Source organism: Leptodactylus fuscus, chromosome 5, assembly GCF_031893055.1.
Source record: "Leptodactylus fuscus isolate aLepFus1 chromosome 5, aLepFus1.hap2, whole genome shotgun sequence".
Taxonomy (NCBI): domain Eukaryota; kingdom Metazoa; phylum Chordata; class Amphibia; order Anura; family Leptodactylidae; genus Leptodactylus; species Leptodactylus fuscus.
The window spans coordinates 82,010,940-82,030,036 of NC_134269.1; the positions used below are offsets into that span (position 1 = coordinate 82,010,940).

General features: G+C 39.4%; 1 protein-coding gene across 6 annotated transcripts in view; it reads left to right on the forward strand.

Moving 5' to 3' along the window:
• RNF111 (ring finger protein 111) overlaps positions 1-14,745 on the forward strand; it is a 43,597-nt gene extending 28,852 nt beyond the window's left edge. For 2 of the 6 annotated variants that reach the window (XM_075273502.1, XM_075273503.1), the window contains exons 6-14: positions 575-894; positions 1,777-2,026; positions 3,746-4,115; positions 4,221-4,346; positions 6,638-6,764; positions 10,029-10,121; positions 12,010-12,105; positions 13,618-13,745; positions 14,521-14,745. In XM_075273502.1, coding sequence (XP_075129603.1) covers positions 575-894; positions 1,777-2,026; positions 3,746-4,115; positions 4,221-4,346; positions 6,638-6,764; positions 10,029-10,121; positions 12,010-12,105; positions 13,618-13,745; positions 14,521-14,638 — 1,628 coding nt within the window. In that variant the 3' untranslated portion in view covers positions 14,639-14,745. The remainder of the gene's footprint in view (positions 1-574; positions 895-1,776; positions 2,027-3,745; positions 4,116-4,220; positions 4,347-6,637; positions 6,765-10,028; positions 10,122-12,009; positions 12,106-13,617; positions 13,746-14,520) is intronic. The other 4 variants (XM_075273504.1, XM_075273507.1, XM_075273505.1 and 1 more) reach the window with 3 other exon arrangements.
• The last annotated feature ends 4,352 nt before the right edge of the window (positions 14,746-19,097 follow it).

Genomic DNA, 19,097 nt, shown 5'->3' on the forward strand with positions numbered 1-19,097 from the left:
TTCATGCGGTTACAACTATGTAAAATGCCCTAAAATCGTTCTCAGAATTTACATAATACATGTAACGTGAGTTGAATTTCACTACTGGACAAAGTCTACAACATCCACTCAAATCTCTGCTTAGTGTTTTTTTTTTTTGTTTTTTTTTTATACTTGTGACCTTTTAAAGGGGCTGTCCAGGCTTATATTTTTTAGTGGACTATCCTTAGGATTGGTCATAAATATGTGATCGAAAGGGGGCAGACACCAGGCCCCCAGACCAATCATATGTACTAGACAGGTGCCAAAAGCAGCTCTGTACAGAATACAGGGTCGGAAGCAGAAAGCTCTATTTGCTGTATAGCGATGGGAGCTGAGCTGTAGTAGAGGCGCTGGGCCGCTAGACAACGGACAGAGCTTTCTGCTTCTGGTCCCGAATAGGCCATTAAAAAAATAAATAAATAAATAAATAAAAATTAAATCCATGACAACCCCTTCAAATGACATGTTAAAATGAGTTGGGTTTTTTTTAATTTAAAGGTGTTATAAAGGATGATCTTTAATTTTTATAGTGGCATTTAAATTCCTCTTGTAGATGATACCAGAAGGACTACTGGCACTACTGCTGATGGTGGCCCTCCTGCAATGCCTAGATTACCAACTTGTTGCCCGGAACATTCACCCTGTGGAGGATCATCTCAAAATCCCCATGTTTTAGGACATCCTCATTCAAGTTGCTATCCAACGCACAGTCACCACTTTCCACATCACCATCATCACCACCATCACAGTTCCTACCCTACCGTTCCCTTATCTCCTTCCTTCTCTGACACACACTGTCCTGTTGAAAGAAATGCCCCTGTCCCACCACCTTGTGGAGCCACTAGCAGCTCTTCTTCTACCTACCATGACCCGGTAAGAACTACCAAGATTAAAACTGCTTCCAAAGGTGTGGAGGTGTTTTTTGTTTGTTTAAAATAAATCACTGTAAAATCTAGTTTCTTAGGGTAAGTTCACACGAGGAGTGTAAAAGTGGATTTTGAGACCGAGTGACGCAGGGAGCCACGTCACTCTTGTGCCAAATTCCGCCTGCCACGACTGTCGCGGCTTCCCGCTCTGGAGTAGGCTCAAATGAATGGGCCCACTCCAGAGGTGAGCCGTGGAATCCGCCTGAAGAAAGGGCAGCTTGCTTCTTTTTTCCGTGAGCGGCATGCTGCTCACGGAAAAAAGAAGCCTGGCGGTCTCCATAGACCACCATTGTGTGGGGGAGGATTATGACGTGGATTACACGTCATAATCTGCCCTCTCTGTGCCCATGTGAACTAGCCCTAAAGATTCTTGGTGCATTGTTTCTAACAGTATACTAGAATAATGGATAAAATTTAAGTAAAATGTTAACTTGCCATATACAGATAAGTAATGTGTCAAACGGAGCCAATACAACAGTGAGGGATGTTATGTCTTGGTTTTTATTGCTGCATTAGGCTAGGTTCACATCTGCGTCGGAGCCTGCACGGAGGACCTTTCTCCCCTCTGGTTTCAGTGTAAAAAGAGCAGAAACCTGGCAGACCATTAAAGTCTATGGGGTCTGTGGGGTAACCACTGCTTTAGTGGTTGGGCTCTCTGTTTGGCATGTGTGAACCTAGCCTTATGATGAGTTGTTTTTTTTTTTTGCTGTACCTTATTTGCACTTTTTTATATACAATATATATGTATATAACATCCGTCTTTTGTGTAAATATGCAGGGTAAGACTTCACTTATCTTTTTTCTCATTTTTATACCATTCATGTTACAGCAAGCCTTGCCTGTAGATCTAAGCAATAATGGTATTAGAAGTCACGGAAGTGTCAGCTTTCATAGCGCCTCTGCTTTTGACCCTTGCTGTCCTGGTTCATCTTCGCGGTCTTCAGTTTATGGACATCAGTCGACTGCCAGTACTGCCCAAACTATATCTATTGATGGCTATGGACCTAGCATGGTGGCCCAGACACAAGCACCTCCCCCGACTTCCCTTTCCTCCTGTCGTCATTTTATGCATACTCCATGTAGGTATTGTTTGACTTTTGGTTCTGTGGAAATACTGTACACTTGGTGTAAATTAGCGCAAAAAGATATATATTGTCGCTAATGGGAGAGGAATAACTCTGCATCCTCCATGGTTAATAAATCACAGTAGTAGGAACAATAGTTGGTCACTCAGTGCTTAGACACCAATTATATATGTGGGGGGATATAAACAACTGATATCACGGGCCCAATAGATATTCACATGTGAGCCCTAAAATAACCACCCACTGTAATATACCAGTTTGGGGGATATAAAACCACAGAGGGGGAGGCAGGCTGATTCAATTCCTGTTTGGCCAGACCTATTTAACACAGATGTTAACCTCATTATAACAGGATGCTGGGAACCATTTCTTTGTTATTTTTGGGTATTCATCCACTTCTAATTCTAGTTCTTTCCTGATGAACCCGGAGTTAGTTATCCTCCGGGTGAAACGTGTTGAGTGACAATTATAGCGCTGTGAGTGTTTTCAGCGCTTAAGAGTGTGTGTGGGGGGGGGTGATTTGAGGTATAGCTGGCGTGGGCTTAGCTGATTATTTGTTTATCGGCACACATTGCCAATCGCTACTATGTGTTTCTAATCATACTATGCCTTAAATAGGTCTGGCCAAACAGGAATTGTATCAGCCTGCCTCCCCCTCTGTGGTTTTATATCCCCCAAACTGGTATATTACAGTGGGTGGTTATTTTAGGGCTCACGTGAATATCTATGGGGCCCGTAAAATTAGTTGTATATATCCCCCCACGTATATAATTGGTGTCTAAGCACTGAGTGACCAACTATTGTTCCTACTACTGTGATTTATTAACAGTGGAGGATGCAGAGTTATTCCCCTCCCATTAGCTACAATATATATCTTTATGCACTAATTTTGGTCAGGAAGGGTTCTATATTTTTATAATCACTTGTGGTGACATCACTAGATATATGGTTTTAATATAATTAATAAAAGTTGAGTTTTAGCTATTCCTACCAATAATTTAAGGCCTCTTTGATTAGTAAATGTAATCATCCTTAAAATCCATTGCAACTTGGCTGCATCCCAGGACTGTTTTTAACCTTTGAACTGTTTAAAATGTCTTTATTTATTACCTCTTTATATATTGTTGGATGAGGGAAACCATAAATGTCAGAATTTAATCTGATGTAAAGTTCAGAGTGGCGGGGCATAAGGTTGTGTTTTTTTGTTTTTTAATTTAATAATCACAAATGTACAACTTTTATCAATTGCAAAGTTTTATCACTGAATCAATACTGCTAAGGTTCTGTTCAGAACCTGAGTCATTTCAGAGCATCTGTTGCATATCCCAACGTGTTTGATGGGAAGAATATGCAGAACTATTTTTCCCAACAAAATTTATTGGACCCCAGTTTAAGCCAGTGGGGGGGTCTCTTTGTTCTGTTGAAATAATCTCATGATGAAATCTGTTGTAAACTTAAACCACAACACTAGTGGGAACATAGCCTAACAATTATAGGCTTGTACTGACAGCAGTTGCATCACTCTTTGCTTCTTGTCTGTCTCTTGTCAGACATTGCTTACCAAATGCATGCTTCACATGAGCAGAGATGTTTATGGTTTGCTACGCATATGGGTGGTTGTCAGTTGGGGATGACTCTACATCTGCAGTAGGGTGCTATATTATAATGGAGCCTGGTTATAAATACTGAGATATTTTTATTTTATTTTTGCAGATGCATCACTTACCAGACCTCTCCACCACCAAACATCTGCCTGTCCTCATTCACATACTAATCCCCCTCCTCAGCCGCCGCCGCCTCCACCCCCACCACCTCCTCCTCAGATGGACTATGTGATTGCTCACCCAGTGCCCCCTTTCCATCCATCACTCCCCAGCCTTTCTTCTACACATCCTGTTCCTCCTCCACCAGCATCTCACCACTTTACAAGTTCTACTGCTCCACTGTCTCAACATCTTTCCACCACCCATCAGTCCATGTCTCATCATATTTCTGCAACAGCACCTGCGACGCAGAGGTTACACCCTCATGAAGTTATTCAGAGAATGGAAGTTCAAAGGCGACGTCTGATGCAACATCCAACGTAAATTTGCTTTTTATTTTTTAACACTATATCTACTTTGCTAATCTAAAAGTATACACATATTTAAAAAAATAAATAAATAAACTATATTGCATTACTTTCTAGGCGTGCGCATGAACGTCCACCACCACATCCTCACAGAATGCATCCAAACTATGGTCATGGACACCATATTCATGTACCACAAACAATGTCCTCTCATCCTAGGCAAGCTTCTGAAAGATCGGCTTGGTAAGTAGAATAAATAATAGGCAAGCTTGCAAATCTGTGCATTATTATTTGTTGTATTGCTACTTTAAAGGGGTTGATTAGTTTTGGTTTTTTGTCATCAACAAAAGATCAGTGTGGGTCCAATCCCCTGGAATCCCCACCAATCATCTGAAGGGGCAGAGGACCTTGACCCCTTTCCTGTTTATGACGCACCCTGTTTCTTCCATTTCCATTTTTTGTACAAAGCTGCAATCAACCAAACAGCATGTGATGTAAGCAGTGAAGGGGTCACATCGATCTTACAAGCACCGCAGTCCCTTCAAATGGCTGATTCACAGGGGATCCAGTTGTCAGACCCCCTCCGATCTTTTATTGATAGGCAAGCTGCAAGAAATGTAGATCTGTGTTTGTGTATAACTTATGAATTCTGACTTGGTGGGGAAGTGTGTGTGTGTGGGGGGGGAAGGAGTCGCATAGTAAACTTTTATTTAGTTTCCACTAATTTTAACACTTTAGTAATCATAACAAATATTACTGTTTGGTATTGTAAACTGGTTGTCCCAGAATCTGTGTTTATAAATAGAGATGAGCGAACAGTAAAATATTTGAGATTCGATATTCGTTTCGAGTAGCCCTCAATATTCGACTACTCGATCGAATATCGAATCCCATTATAGTCTATGGGAAAAAATGCTCGTTTCAGGGGAAACCACTATTTGACTAAAGGAGAGTCACCAAGTCCATATATAGCAGGAGGAGAGAGTTTAGGAGGAGCGCTGTGCAGTTAAAGCGCACGGACCCTATTAGAGTCTATGGGGTCCGTGCGCTTTAACTGCACAGCGGTTGCAGTTGCGCTGATAAAAAGTAAGCTCCCTTGTAACAGCAAGCTGCCAGCTCTCCTGACTAGCAAAGACGAGCCTGCGGCAAATCAACGCTGGTTCTGCAGCATTCTCGTCCTTGCTACTCGGAAGAGAGCTAGCAGCTTGCTGTTACGGGGGAGCTGACTTTTTCTCATAGGAATGAATTGACCAGTATTGATTGGCTAGTGTACAGCATTCGGCCAATCAATGCTGGTTCTGCCGGAGGCTCGTCTGTGAGGAGGCGGAGTCTAAAATCGGACCACAATGGAGACTGCTGTGGTCCGCTCTTAGACTCCGCCTCCTCACAGATGAGCCTCCCGCAGAACCAGTGTTGATTGGCCGAATGCTGTACACTGGCCAATCAACGCTGGTCAATTCATTCCTATGAGAAAAAGTCAGCTCCCCCGTAACAGCAAGCTGCCTGCTCCTAGCAAGGGCGAACCTGCTGCAGAACCAGCGTTGATTTGCTGAATGCTATGCACTGTATAGCATTTACTGCGAATAGCTAGTAGTATTCGATAGAGTACGAATATTTTGAATACCGTAGTATTCGATCAAATACTACTCGATCATCTCTATAAATGATAAATCTTTGAGCACTATTGCTGCAGATCACTAAAATGAGCATCTTGAGCCCCTCTCATTCCTCCTCATTTCAAAACTACAGTAAGGAAAAGATTTATGGAGAGTTGGTTGAGTTTGCGGGATGCTGCTCCATTCAATCTGTTTATGGAAACAGTCATAAAAATGTCATGGGTGTCCTGAGAAGATCAACATATATTTCCGTTCCCACTTTATAGGACACAGCATCAGCATGTGTTACATGGCAACCTGTTAAGTTCAGTGTGTCTCTCCTAATGCTACATCATATAATGCAGTCAGCAGTTGCAAGAATACCATCTTGTAAAAATAGGAGCTAGAGCTGTAGGGGAATCTGCTGGACAGAAGTGTCAACACCCTTGTAATTATTTTACTGTATGTATAATATATTCCTAATTATAATGTCTGTGTAAATATGTCCATCTGGAACACTGTAGGTGAAGGTCTAGGTGAGCAGTGTATGACATAGTTTTAGAACTGTAAACGGTCTGTGTAATGCACCACGTCCTCAGGCCCTACACTTCTGATAATGCCATTGGGGAGTGTTACCAAAATCATGCATAGTTTAAAGCAAATGACTGCGCCCCCTTCCCCAACCTTTTTATTTTTTTTTTTTTTTTTTTTTTTTTTTAAGTCCTTAGGAAAAAAAAATGACTTCTGAAGTTTGACTGGCTGTTTCAGCTCTGCTACATACTAGTGTTAACCAAACTGCCCCAATTTAGCCCAATATTTTCTCTAAATTTGTTTTTAAGGAAGTTGCATTAATACATCCATTCAGATATGATACTGTACACATAGAGGATAAATCGCATATTGTGCAGACTATAATAATATTATGTTTGAATCCTGCAGGGAAATTGCAATTGAAACTGGAGTGACTGCAGCCCCCTACCAGACCAGTCCCTTACATCCCCACTTATCTCACTACCATACTCCTCCAAGGCTTCACCACCTACAGCTTGGGGCCCTACCTTTAATGGTAAGATATGTTCATGTGTACGTGATAATGATTAGAAGACCTACAGTATCTACATGTTCTCCATATACTATACCGCAAACGTCTGTAGAATGATTGTCAGTAGTATTGTATCCGCATGGTGCTAACAATAGCATGACTACGTTTCACCCAGTTTTTGTTTTTGTTTTGCACAGACACAAAATTGGACATACAGGACTTTGTGTCTGTGCAAAAAAAAAAAAAAAAAAAAAAAGATTCACCGCAGAGAGGCTGGATACAGACCTCGGAGGTTTGCTTAAAAACCCATTCATTTGAATGGGTTTTTAAATCTGACCGCCGGCAAGCCGTCCCCTATGCAATTTTTCCAGGGATTTAGGCGGAAACCCAAAGGGCGCAACTGTAAACACCGCATAAAGCTGTGTGCTTTCTTCTCCATTCTGTGTTTGTAGTAGCAGTAGCAGAGAGCTAATGGTCGTGGGGTTGTCTGCTGTTGGTCCCCCCACAGATGTCATATTGATCTCCCATCTCTAGGATAGGTTTTGAATATTTTTAATTTGGAAAATTCCTTTAAATATGTGAAGACTGTTGAACTAAATTTTATATATATATATATATATATATATATATATATATATATATATATATATTTTGTTTGTTTTTGTTTTGTTTTTTTTCTTCTTTTGATGCTTCAGTGACAGTGTTAGTTCCTATAGAATATACGTCATAAAGTGTTGTTTGTAATGGGGATTCTTCAAATTTGGGGTAAAGTAACTGCGATAGTTAACTACTTAGGGATTCTTGTTCCTTGCTTCTCTCATGAGCATCCTATAAGATTTACTTGTGAGCTAGAGGTATTTTTTAATAATTGCACAGTTTATAATGTTATATATTTTACAGCTGGACTCCTGTAAGCAGAATGGATGACTATACAATATATACATCTGTAGTGGTTCCGTTTGCTGATACTTATTTATGCCGTTTCATGTGGTTTAAGTACTAGTGTGTAGTTTAGCCACTTCAGCACTGCAGTATAATTGGAAACTGCATTTTGTGAAATTGATAGTTTGTATATTACAAATTGAGCATAGTATTGTATAAAATGTACCTTGTTAGAAAAGGTACCACAACTAGACAAGTTGGATCTCATTTGTGAGACGCAAGGGTTTTCCATTATTGATCTGTTACAAAGGCATTAAAGTGTTATAGAGCTTTACAATTTGATAGAGAATCTGAATTAATGGTTGACATTGATATAATCTCAGATTTGTCTACAATAGATTTGTGTGGTTAATCCATAGGTGCAGCAATGGTAGTTGCATATATGTATAATGTGCATGAACATAGAATGGACTTTAAGGAATATTGCTCAGTAATAGGACGTGTTAAACCCTGTGCAAAGCAGTCTGCAAAATGTCAACAGTCCTGTCCTCATACAGAATACCACTAAGTGATCTGTAAAGCAGCTCAGTACACTGTGTGCATGGATGTTATATGTGGGCATGGTTTTCATAGTATGAACAAAGGCATGTCTTTATTTGTTTTTTTTGTTTTTTTTTTTATAAATATTCTCTCTTGAACTCATTTGTATCTCCTTACCACTTTTCTAGTAACCTGTTTACTTTCAATGCAAACTGAGTAGCAGCTGGGCAGGAAACCCACCCCCCTAATATCTGTTAGTAATTGACACTCTGCATCTGATTCTAAATCTCTGTACAATGATGTCTGCATATATGCAGCTATTCTGCACAGGGCAGGAGTTCTCTATTGTGCATTCACTTTAACTCTTGAGGGCGTCTATCATTTAGTGTCTGTAGTTGTATTTCCACTATTAAATACGTTTCTGTTGTATTGTTCCTTTCTTCAATGACGACTGCTTCATTCCATCAAACAAATGTATAAATAACCTGAGCAGGCTATAGGGCAGGATTAGCTGAGCAAACTGACATATAAATCTATAGGGAAATATTCAGTGTAACTTGTTTCTTCTTTCTATTGAGTGGACGGTCCTATTCAGTAATTGACAGACATCTTGGTATGCATGCTCATACAGAGAAGACTGCCAGTCAGTGATTGAGACCACCCGCTGGACTCCTATGCATATAAAGAGAAGGAATTTCTTTCAATAGGTTACAAGCTATGCTGAATCTTTCCCCACAAAATGGTTTTCCTTGGCTCCTCCTGCGCTATATGATGGCGCTAGTAGATTGGATAATATTTTTGACAGCTTCCTTTTTAGTCAGAATGGTTTGAGTGAACTTTTTCTCTTTCTGGATTGATTATTTCTGACGCTGGGTTCACACCAGTGTTCGATCTCCGTTCTCAGGTTTCCGTCTTCTGCATGCAGAAGACGGAAACCTGTCATGCCGAGTTTGGCCGTGTGCGCCGGTGAGCATTTTATGCTCTCCGCGGCGAATCCGTTTTTTTTAAAAACCGGACACAGAGTACTGCATGTCCGACTCTGTGTCCGGTTTAAAAAAAATACGTTTCGCCGCGGATCACATAAAACACTCACCGGCGCACACGGCCGGAGACTTTTCAAGCCCATTCAAATGAATGGGCTTGAAACATTCAGACAGGTTTCCGTCTACTGACGCTGTTTTGTGCAGGAAACTGAAACTTACAGAACGGAGACCGGGCGCAGATGTGAACGAGCCCTTAGTAGTGTACTAACACCTCCTTGCTTTGCCGGTTAGTTTGTATTTGGGTGTAATGGCCCTATAGTACCATTATTTATTTGTCACATGATAACGTTATAGAATGAGTAGGGCCTGTTGCTGGCTGCTGCAGGGCTTGAATTGGTTGAAGCATTCAATTGTGTTGTGGGCAGGCAATGGTTTATAGACTTAGTTGGATCTCAAAGGGTCTGTAATGTTTGTGGAGCTTTGTATTTTAGGGTACTGTCTGACTTTTGACTTGCATCATGGAAGTTGTCGTCATTTAAAAATAACCATAAAAAATTCAAATTGTTGGGTCCCATGATATACCTTTGTGTGTTGGGGCTGCAGCCATGTTGTCTGTAGTGCTATGAAATGATTTGTGTACGGAGATGCATACAGTAGGCCATCACTTTCTCCTATGACTAAAGAAACTAAACCAGATTCTGGTCCTTCACTACAGATGTGTGTGTTTTTTATCTATACATATTTTTTATTTTTGTATAACAAGCGATCTTTTTGCTGCCGGATGTGTACCCCTCTTTGTATACCCCTCTAGCAGCAAAGAAATCAATGCGATCATTTCTAAGCAGTTGTGTTAAAGTTTAACTTACATCTGCTATTTGACTAGGTTCCAGACATGGCGGGCTACCCTCACATCCGCTACATTTCATCTGGATTGGATGGAAGGTCATTCAGAGTTCCTTTCAGGGGCAATTTTGAGGTTTGTAACAGAATGTTAGCTTTCTGCTGTCATGTTTTTGAGCAACATATCTCTGGAATGTTTCCATGAGGTTGCTGTGTGCTCCGTGTAATAAAGAGGATACGCAATAAACTGTCCCCCATTATCAGATGCAGAGTGTTAATACGGGTTCCCCAGATACAAGAAATGGCCCAATTTCTAAGTTTGCTACAGATATATCTTTAGTAATCCTCTTAGAATTTCCTATTAGGTAGGAAATAATGCCCTGTTTTTCGTTTTAGGATTTGTTTTATCGTGAGGTTCAGTATTGTATCAAATACACATTTTCATGTTCATACATAAGCACTTTGTATTGCACTCTAAGACTAAATCTTTGCTTATTTACAACTTAAATGCTGATTCTAATCTGCCTCCAGTATGTAGTTTTTATAATAGTTGCGGCATTGGCCATTGTGTATCTTATGGTCAGTATCTGTGATGTTTGGGCAAAAGATAAAACTTTTTTAGGGTGATAGCTGTATTTTGTTGCACCCTATCACTAGGTGAGAATAGTTTATGTATGACTTTCATTCCAGGCATCACTCAAAAGGCCAGAGACCTCTCTATAGGTACCTATATTAGGACCATGCAGACCTTAAGAAGAAGGAAATACAAGAAAAGCAGCTTTAAATATGCACAATTGTCTCTTTTGTGGCTCTTTATTGAGATACCAATTTGACAATGATAGTTAGTACATGGGATCTCATTTGACCTTTTATTTATTTTGTATTATAAAATAATTTTTCATGCACTGCCCCATACCCTCTTTGTACAGCACAAGATGGTTTTGCTTTTCAGTGCAGTCAAATCGGTCTGTAACTAGGAATGAGAAGCCACATTATCACCCCCTGCCAAATAACGCCATCATGTCTATTGTCTACAGTCTTCCCTCATCTCGGATTATATTGACTATTGTTGATATTGGAATGGGGGTTTTGGGAGGGGGTGAACCAAACTGTTTATTTCAGCATACCCAATTGTTTTTGTTCTAAGGGTAGACTCTGCCATCAGTGCTTTCTGACAGCAGCTTATTCTCAGCTCCCTATCATGCATGTATGCGTGGCCAGATTCATTGTGCATGTATATGAGGAGGAATAGCTGTCAGTGAAACGTATGTCTGACCAACAGCTGTTAATGGCCTTAAAAATGTTATACTATCCACCTTTTGTAATATGGAAAGATAGGCTATCAACAATATTAGATCAGTGCTGTTCCGAAAGGTGGGACCGCCACAGATCTAATATTGATAGCCTAGCCTATTCTATTGCTGGTGGTTAGCGGCATCCTATGCGCGGCAATATTTATCTATATTGGGTCGATCTAGTTTTCTGTTGCTAGATTTATGTGAATTGCTCCAGCAGTTATGTTGTTTAGCAGCGAGTCTGATATGTGACTTTTTAATGTAGGGGGGTTGGGTTTATCTAGAAGGTAAAAACTGGTATGGAATGTCTTTCCTTGCCAGTTTTCTTTACACAAAACAGGCTATGTGCAATTCACTTCATAGCGTGTAAAATAAAAAGCCATACAGCACAAAGAATTTTTGCTAGAAAAGTAATCCATTTTAAGCCAGTATTTTTATACTAAACTATACAAAGATATAGAACACATCAATGATCAGTGTTAGATAGGGAAAGCTAAAATGCCATCTTGAAATAAGTAATCTATCTCACCATTTTTATTTATCTTAAACTAAAATGAGAATATTTATGTAAATTGCTGCTTCTGTAGACCCCATGATTCATCCTCACTCAGCACTTCTAGCTTGTATGGGTTTATGTGAGTGAGGGGACATTTACATGCAGAACTTTGTACTGATAAAGGGTATGAAGTCTATTTCTGTTCATCAACTGTTGTTTTTTTTCTTTTACAGGAACTTATCCATCTGGAAGAAAGACTAGGAAATGTAAATCGTGGCGCTTCACAAGGGACCATAGAGAGATGCACATATCCACACAAATATAAGAAGGTGAGGTCTTCAGTATTTAAACTTTTTTTCTTCTTTATAAGCATTCTATAAAACATGTATATTAAGTTTACACATAGTGGGACAGAGGTATACTAGATTACCAGTTTACAAGCCATATTATATTGTTATACTATGACTTCAGTGTCTGTAATGCTTATAAACTTTTCTTTCTACTGCCTTTAACCTAGTAGTGTTTTACGGATTCATAGTAAATCTAAAGAGCAAGCTGGTGCTTTAAATAAATAATAATTCCACTGTTTTCCTTTAGGATTGAAGACTAGTTTTTAGCCATTTCCATAATAAAATTCTGAACAGGATACCGCCATGTGAGCTAGGCGTTAATGTACATTGCCACCCCCCCCAATTCGGCCTGCTTTACCGTCTTTGCGTCATTTGTAGTTCCGATATATGTCAACTAGAAGACTTAGAATGAACAGTACTGTACAGTTCTTATTTAATATGTATAGAACATACTAGAGCTATAGCTCATATAGAGCTATGACTTATGTTTGATAGAGACTGATGCTATGCAGTGGCCCTCTGTATAAGAAGGCTCAGTCTGCGCCACTTCCCTATACAGATGAGGAGAGGAAACAAAAGCGTATAGTATTAACACTAGAAAAGCTATAGTGTTGCTTCAGCGGTGAAATTCTCATTGAGATTTCCTGGAATAGATCTTTGAAGATGACCTGTCAATGCAGACATGTGTTGAGTTATTAATTGTATTTCAAATTATATAAAAATGTTGGTGCATCTTGTCTTGGACATCTGATGTACCATTCTTCTGTTCTGTTTAGAAATAACTAGACAACTGAGTGGTATCAATTCAGGGAGGAGGGTGTATACAGTCTGATACTGTGCAATCACATCCAGTTCTGACAGATTTTGTAGGGACAAACCCATTTGACAAGTGTGAATGGTAATGTCCAGCTGTCAATTTATTCTTTAATTCCTGGGAGGAATAATAGAGGCAGCATATAAATGAGTTATGAGAAATTTTCCTCCAGAATTATGTTATGAGGAATAGAAATATTTACTACACCACCTCTTAGAAGAGAAGACCAGTCCTCTGTAAATCTGCACAATGCAATTCAGATTTACTTGCTAAGGGAGCTTGCACATGGAGTTTACGCTCCGCTCATTCTGAATGTAAAACTTGTTCAGATTGAGTGGTATAAAAACCAGATCCCATTGACTTGAATGGGTGCCGGCATACACGCGTATTACATTGAAAGCAATAGGTAAAATGGGGAGCGCGTGTATGCCGGCACCCATTCAAGTCAATGTGATCTGTTTTTTATGTTGCTCACTCTGCGTGAGTTTTACGTTCAGAATGAGTGAGCGTAAACTCCATTTGCAGGCTGCCTTAAAGTGTATTAAAGACATGGGTTATCTCTATAGCTGCACAGAAAGTTGGAGTTTTGTGGAATATTTTCTGTATTGTGGTAAATGTATGTGTTTTCCTGAAAACTGGTCTTTATAAAGTTTGCCAATAATTTCATCTCTAATAAGGTATCCACTGATTGGTTCTCACAGAGGAAACTGCATGGCAAACAAGATGGCGAGGAAGCAACTGAGGAGGATACTGAAGAAAAGTGTACCATTTGCCTTTCTATATTAGAGGAAGGTGAAGATGTCAGGTAATATACCATAAGAATCACACACGTCCTAAATGCCCTATATCTTCGTCCCAAAGCCATGAGGAAATAGTAGTGATACTGACATATTTGCTCATTAGGATTTCAAGAAGCCAATTTTAAGAAGTCCAATCACTTGTTCCTTCAGGAAATATATCTTTTGCCAGAGAAGTCTGACTGCTGCTTATTTTTCTTTCTTTCCTCTTTGAAATGAATAGGCACTTTTGACTGTCAGGGAAAATAGTTGTCAGCCTAGCAGGGTCTTATCTTATGTCTATGGCCCCTTAAAGGGGTTTTTGATGTTGACAACCAATCTATAAGATGGATCATCCATATCAGATTTTTGAGGGTCTGATACCTAGCACTCCTACTAAACAGATGTTGGCAGCAGCCGCTAGTTCTGAAACGTAATGGACAAGGCCACAAAGAACATCCACTATGGGTGAAGAAGTCTACTTTTGGTTGCATCCATTGTATAATTTCACTGCCAGCAACTGACGCAAACAGTTGATTCTGTGGTGATATTGCTCCTTAGTAAAATGCTATTCCCATGTTAAAAAGTGATGACTTATGGATATGCCATTAGTTATGAATTTATAATATCTTCATAATCAATGGAAACACTGTTATGTCCCTGTACTGCATACTGTGCTCTCAGATAAGGGATTGGGTTCTATAAAGGGGCCACTTTGTATTGAGTTTTACAAATCTGCTTGAAAAGGCATTGTATAGAAAATCTAGATTTTTTACTAACATGTTTTTCTGTTTTTTGATTTAGGCGTCTCCCATGTATGCATCTCTTCCATCAAGTGTGTGTGGACCAGTGGCTGATCACAAATAAAAAGTGCCCCATTTGTAGAGTGGACATTGAAGCTCAACTTCCTACTGATAGTTGACATTTCTCAAATCAATAAATAATATGCCCCTTCACTCCCTTCGGTACTGCAGCCAACCAAAGATGGCATGACTTATGTTGAAATCCAGAATAAACTTTCCTTTAAAATTTTTTAAAAAGATGGCATGACTTAAACTGCACAGATGTGGAAGCATTAAATCTGGTGTGTCGGCTCTGCCTCAGTATACAACTAATGCTATAGACTACCATTTGTATACAGATCATATTTAGGTCCTTTGCTGCTCACAAAGCAGGGGAGAGTAAGTGTATTTATACAGCATTTTTTTTTCTTGCCATTTCCATTATTTTGTTATTTTACAGTTTGTTTTCCTCTGTGTATTTTGCATGGTTTCTCTTATTGCATTTCTTTGCACATTTATGGGCTTTGTGAACCCTTAAACTTGCAGGCAAGATCTAGCTGCTCTAGTTGGTAGAATTGTGAGCGTGTGTGCGCGTGTGTTTTTACATAGGCCCAGGCTACATGGATTTCATTCATTACTAACAGTGAAGTCCTTAATTTAACCGATCATTAATTTTTAGGTTGTATGTATGAAAGTTCTAGTTGTCAAAAAGGAAATTAAAGTATGAAAACATTCCTAATTTTGGAAATATGGGCTGCTGTATAAAAAAACAAAAAAACCACAAAAAAATGTGCTGATTCAGATTACGTTTATGGCGCTGAGATCACACTGCTTTGAGAATAACATAGAATAAATATTTGCCACACATTTTGTTCGGTTTCCTCAAAGATGTTAAAATCACTTTTCAGCACAATGAAAATATATTTAAATGTCGATATTAAGGAGTTTAGACTGCTGTTCACCTATTTATTTCTTTTATGGATGTGATTTTTCTTTGCTTCTGTGAAATCGCTCTAACAAATTGTCCAATAGCAAGTAGTCAGGTACATGTTCTTACTAATATGGGTAAGACGTCTCCAACAACTCTAACATTAAATGTATAGTCTTAATAGCAGCTGTTATATGGCAGGTGTCCATGCATCCAGAGAACTTTTTCAAGGTCCCCAAAAACTGTCGCATAGAGAGTTTTTGGTTTAATAAACTTAGCTAAATCAAGCCAATTGTGTGTCTTTATTTCCTGTTTGATGTAAGATTTATTTGTTTTTGCATGCATAAAAGATTTAAACTGCAATGTGATCACGTTTACAAAAACTGTTCTCAAAACCAAAGGAGAAAATTCTCAGAGTTGTATCAAAAGCCACATCAAACTTGCCATTCCCTATAATGGAGTTGTCCTTCTGATCAAATCAATTGGCCATTGGCATGCCTATTGGTCTGATGGAACAATTGGTCAAATGTCTACATGTAAAAGCATCTGGGGTTGTCTGGCCATAGCACGTTACCACAGAATGGGGAGGTAAGTGTTATAATTGGTAGGGGTACAACTTCTGGGATCCCCACTGATTACAAAAACTGGGATGGTTTGCACCCCAGTTTGGAAAGGAATGGCAGATCGGACAGTGTGCACCACTTCATTCATTTGTTAGGGACTGCTGAGATAGTGGGGTAATCGCTCCCAATCGTTTCCATTGTAATGAATGGAGTGGCATGCTCTGCCATTCTAACCTGGGGTACACAACACCCCAGTTCTCCAGTGATTAGTAAGTTACCTCTTATCCTATTGGTAAGGTGTAAATTGCTATCATTGTAGGGCCTTTTTATACAGACAATAACCAGGACAATTATTGTGAACACGTGTTCCTAGGAATGCTTGTTTCCGATAATTGCCCTTCCTTAAGGCCTGAGTAAGCCCTGGCAGCCACAGCCTAAGTGCAGCTAAGTATCTGAAACACTGAAAACTTATGGATGTTCTCACTACTAGACATGCGGTAACAGCACCCAGTATAGCTACTGTGTGTCATAAATGCTTTTAAGTTAGTTTTACAGGGTGACATGCTAATAGACTCTCTTTAATGCACACCTACTCTAACACCAACCTAAAATATTTTGCATAACATGAGTAATAAAATGTAAGTCACATATTGAACAACCAGAACTCAGTGGCAGTAGTTTGATTTATGATGCATTGTATATTATTTGCATCTTTATTTTAAAAGCAGAATCCTCCACAAAAATGAAATATTTTGGTATTACCATACTTCACTAATGTAAATATGTAGCCAGATTTATGAATAATAAGTATATATTCTCTGCAGCACTTTACAGAGATATTGTCAACACTGTCCCAAAGTAGGGTGGATTCCCTATCCGTATGTCTTTAGAGGGAACCAGAGTACTCAGAACACAAGCAAACATGAGGTTAGCGTACAAACTCCTTGAAGAGTAGAAAGAGAATGTGCCTCATTTAAGAAGAGGTGCTTTCTTCCTTGGCACCACAAATAAGACGACCAGTGCTCTCTATGCCTTCTATGCGTATCTTCTTAATCCCCCTGTTGTGTTTATGCTCTACCATAATGAATTCTATGATTGCAGCACTTGAGATATTAAGTCATACTCCATTTGGTGTTTTTCTCAGCCATAAAAAAATAAATAAATTAGGCTTTCATTTCTTGGCACTGCAGTGAGGTTGAGCTGCATGTTGGTGATTTATGGTACACTGCACAGAAATCGCTTATTTCTCAAACTTCAGATGAAAGACTGCATATCTCTAAGTTCACTTAGCTCCTGGCCTACTGCTTACTCAGGCTGAAGAATCCTTCGAAAGACCTACTGAGCAACAACTTTCTCAACAAGCAGGCATGTGGAAGGGGCTTGATCACATATATTTATAGTTTGCTTATTTATGGAAGACATCTCATTGGCAATCTTCAGGAACTGAGCAGAGATGCCAAACTTTTCAAAGAGAAGATCCAAAGGGCAGTCATACATGAACAATAGAGAGAAACTCTTCTATGTTTCATCGACAAGACTAGCTACACTTTTAATATTCCATAAGGCCACTTTACATTTTGTGCAAGCTGGAAGACAATGTCCAAAAAGCTTACTTCTACTATTTTATGTGGTCTTCTCTACAGGTACAGCCATTTTGGAGCCACATCTTACAATTGATTAGCTCCTACTGGATATCTTATTGCCTGTATCGCTCAAAACACTTTTTTATGCCTTAAAAGGGTCTTTTCCTCTTCTTTTGGTAGATAATGTAATAAGTAATCCTAGAAAACAGACCAATATAGATGTCCTATTTTTTGGTGGAACTTTAAGAAAACTGTCCATAGGCTTCCACTGATTATAGTACAGCCATGATTTGCATGAAGTGAGCGCAACTCCAGAAATGGTGACTTCCATCCCACCGCTTCCACAGCTAATGTTCCATCTCAGCTCCCACTATGTTGAAAGATTTGATGATTTCCTGAATAAGGAATTGAAAGCGAAACTTTTTTTTTTTTTTTTCTTAACAAGAGCATTCACAGGCAGAAAATACTCCAGAGAAGAAATCATGATTAAACGCTTGTGCTCTGTTAAACACCATGGTATTTTAATGCAGACCTCAGAGGGGATTTAGAACCACTGTATTTTCTTTCAAAAGGTTCCCATGCTTGTGTCTGTTGGATCTCTCTGTGGACTTTACCCATAGACATTAGCTAAATGACACACAGTATGATTTGCATAAAATTGACCACTAATGTAGACGTGTAACATACGTGACGTGATACAAGACATTGGAGGTAGCAATTGGGAGTATTCCCTAATGAATGCCTCTGTATAGCCATACAGTCATGTACACATGTATCACTGTTAAACTTGACTTTCTTCTGTACCGTGATCGCCTATCTCAGAAGAAAACTGCTAGGGATCCGCTCTTGCATTGCCACTTTGTGCTCTATCTTTGTAGCAGACGGTGTGCCCCATATATGAATTCTGTCTCACATAACAAGTGGCTGCTTTTCTTTCTCCTAGCAACCAACTACATTTACAAAATGAAAGCCAAGCTCTAATTGGTTACTATGGGAATTTTTTTTCTGTTATTACTCAAGGGCGACGATTGTCTACTCCTGTTTCTTTCAGGCGTCATGTCACAGGTACTTCTGTTCACAGTCTGATCAGCCCATCTAACAGGAGGCATGTCAGACATGGTCCAAATATTAATATAGAGCAAATGGCTCTGGATAGGATTAGGCCGTAATAATCTACACCAGAGATTATTATTAAACCCATTAGGGGGTTGCGACAGTCTGGTTGGGATGATGACCACACGCCATTATACCATATAATCTTAGGAAAGTAAGAACACCCCTTATGGGCTTTTAATAGCAAAGGCAGGGAGTCGTTAAATTAAAGTGGGTGTGGCCTAAACCCAAAAACATAGTACACCACTACCCAAATATTGCCGTAGTTATGCTGCCATACAGTGCTGAAATACCAATGCTATATACAAACATGGCAGAGCTATATCCATGGAGCCTGTGTGGATCATACAGGCTCTATTAGGCGCTGCTGGTATGGCGCCATACTGCCCTAGAAGCAGTGCTCTGTACATAC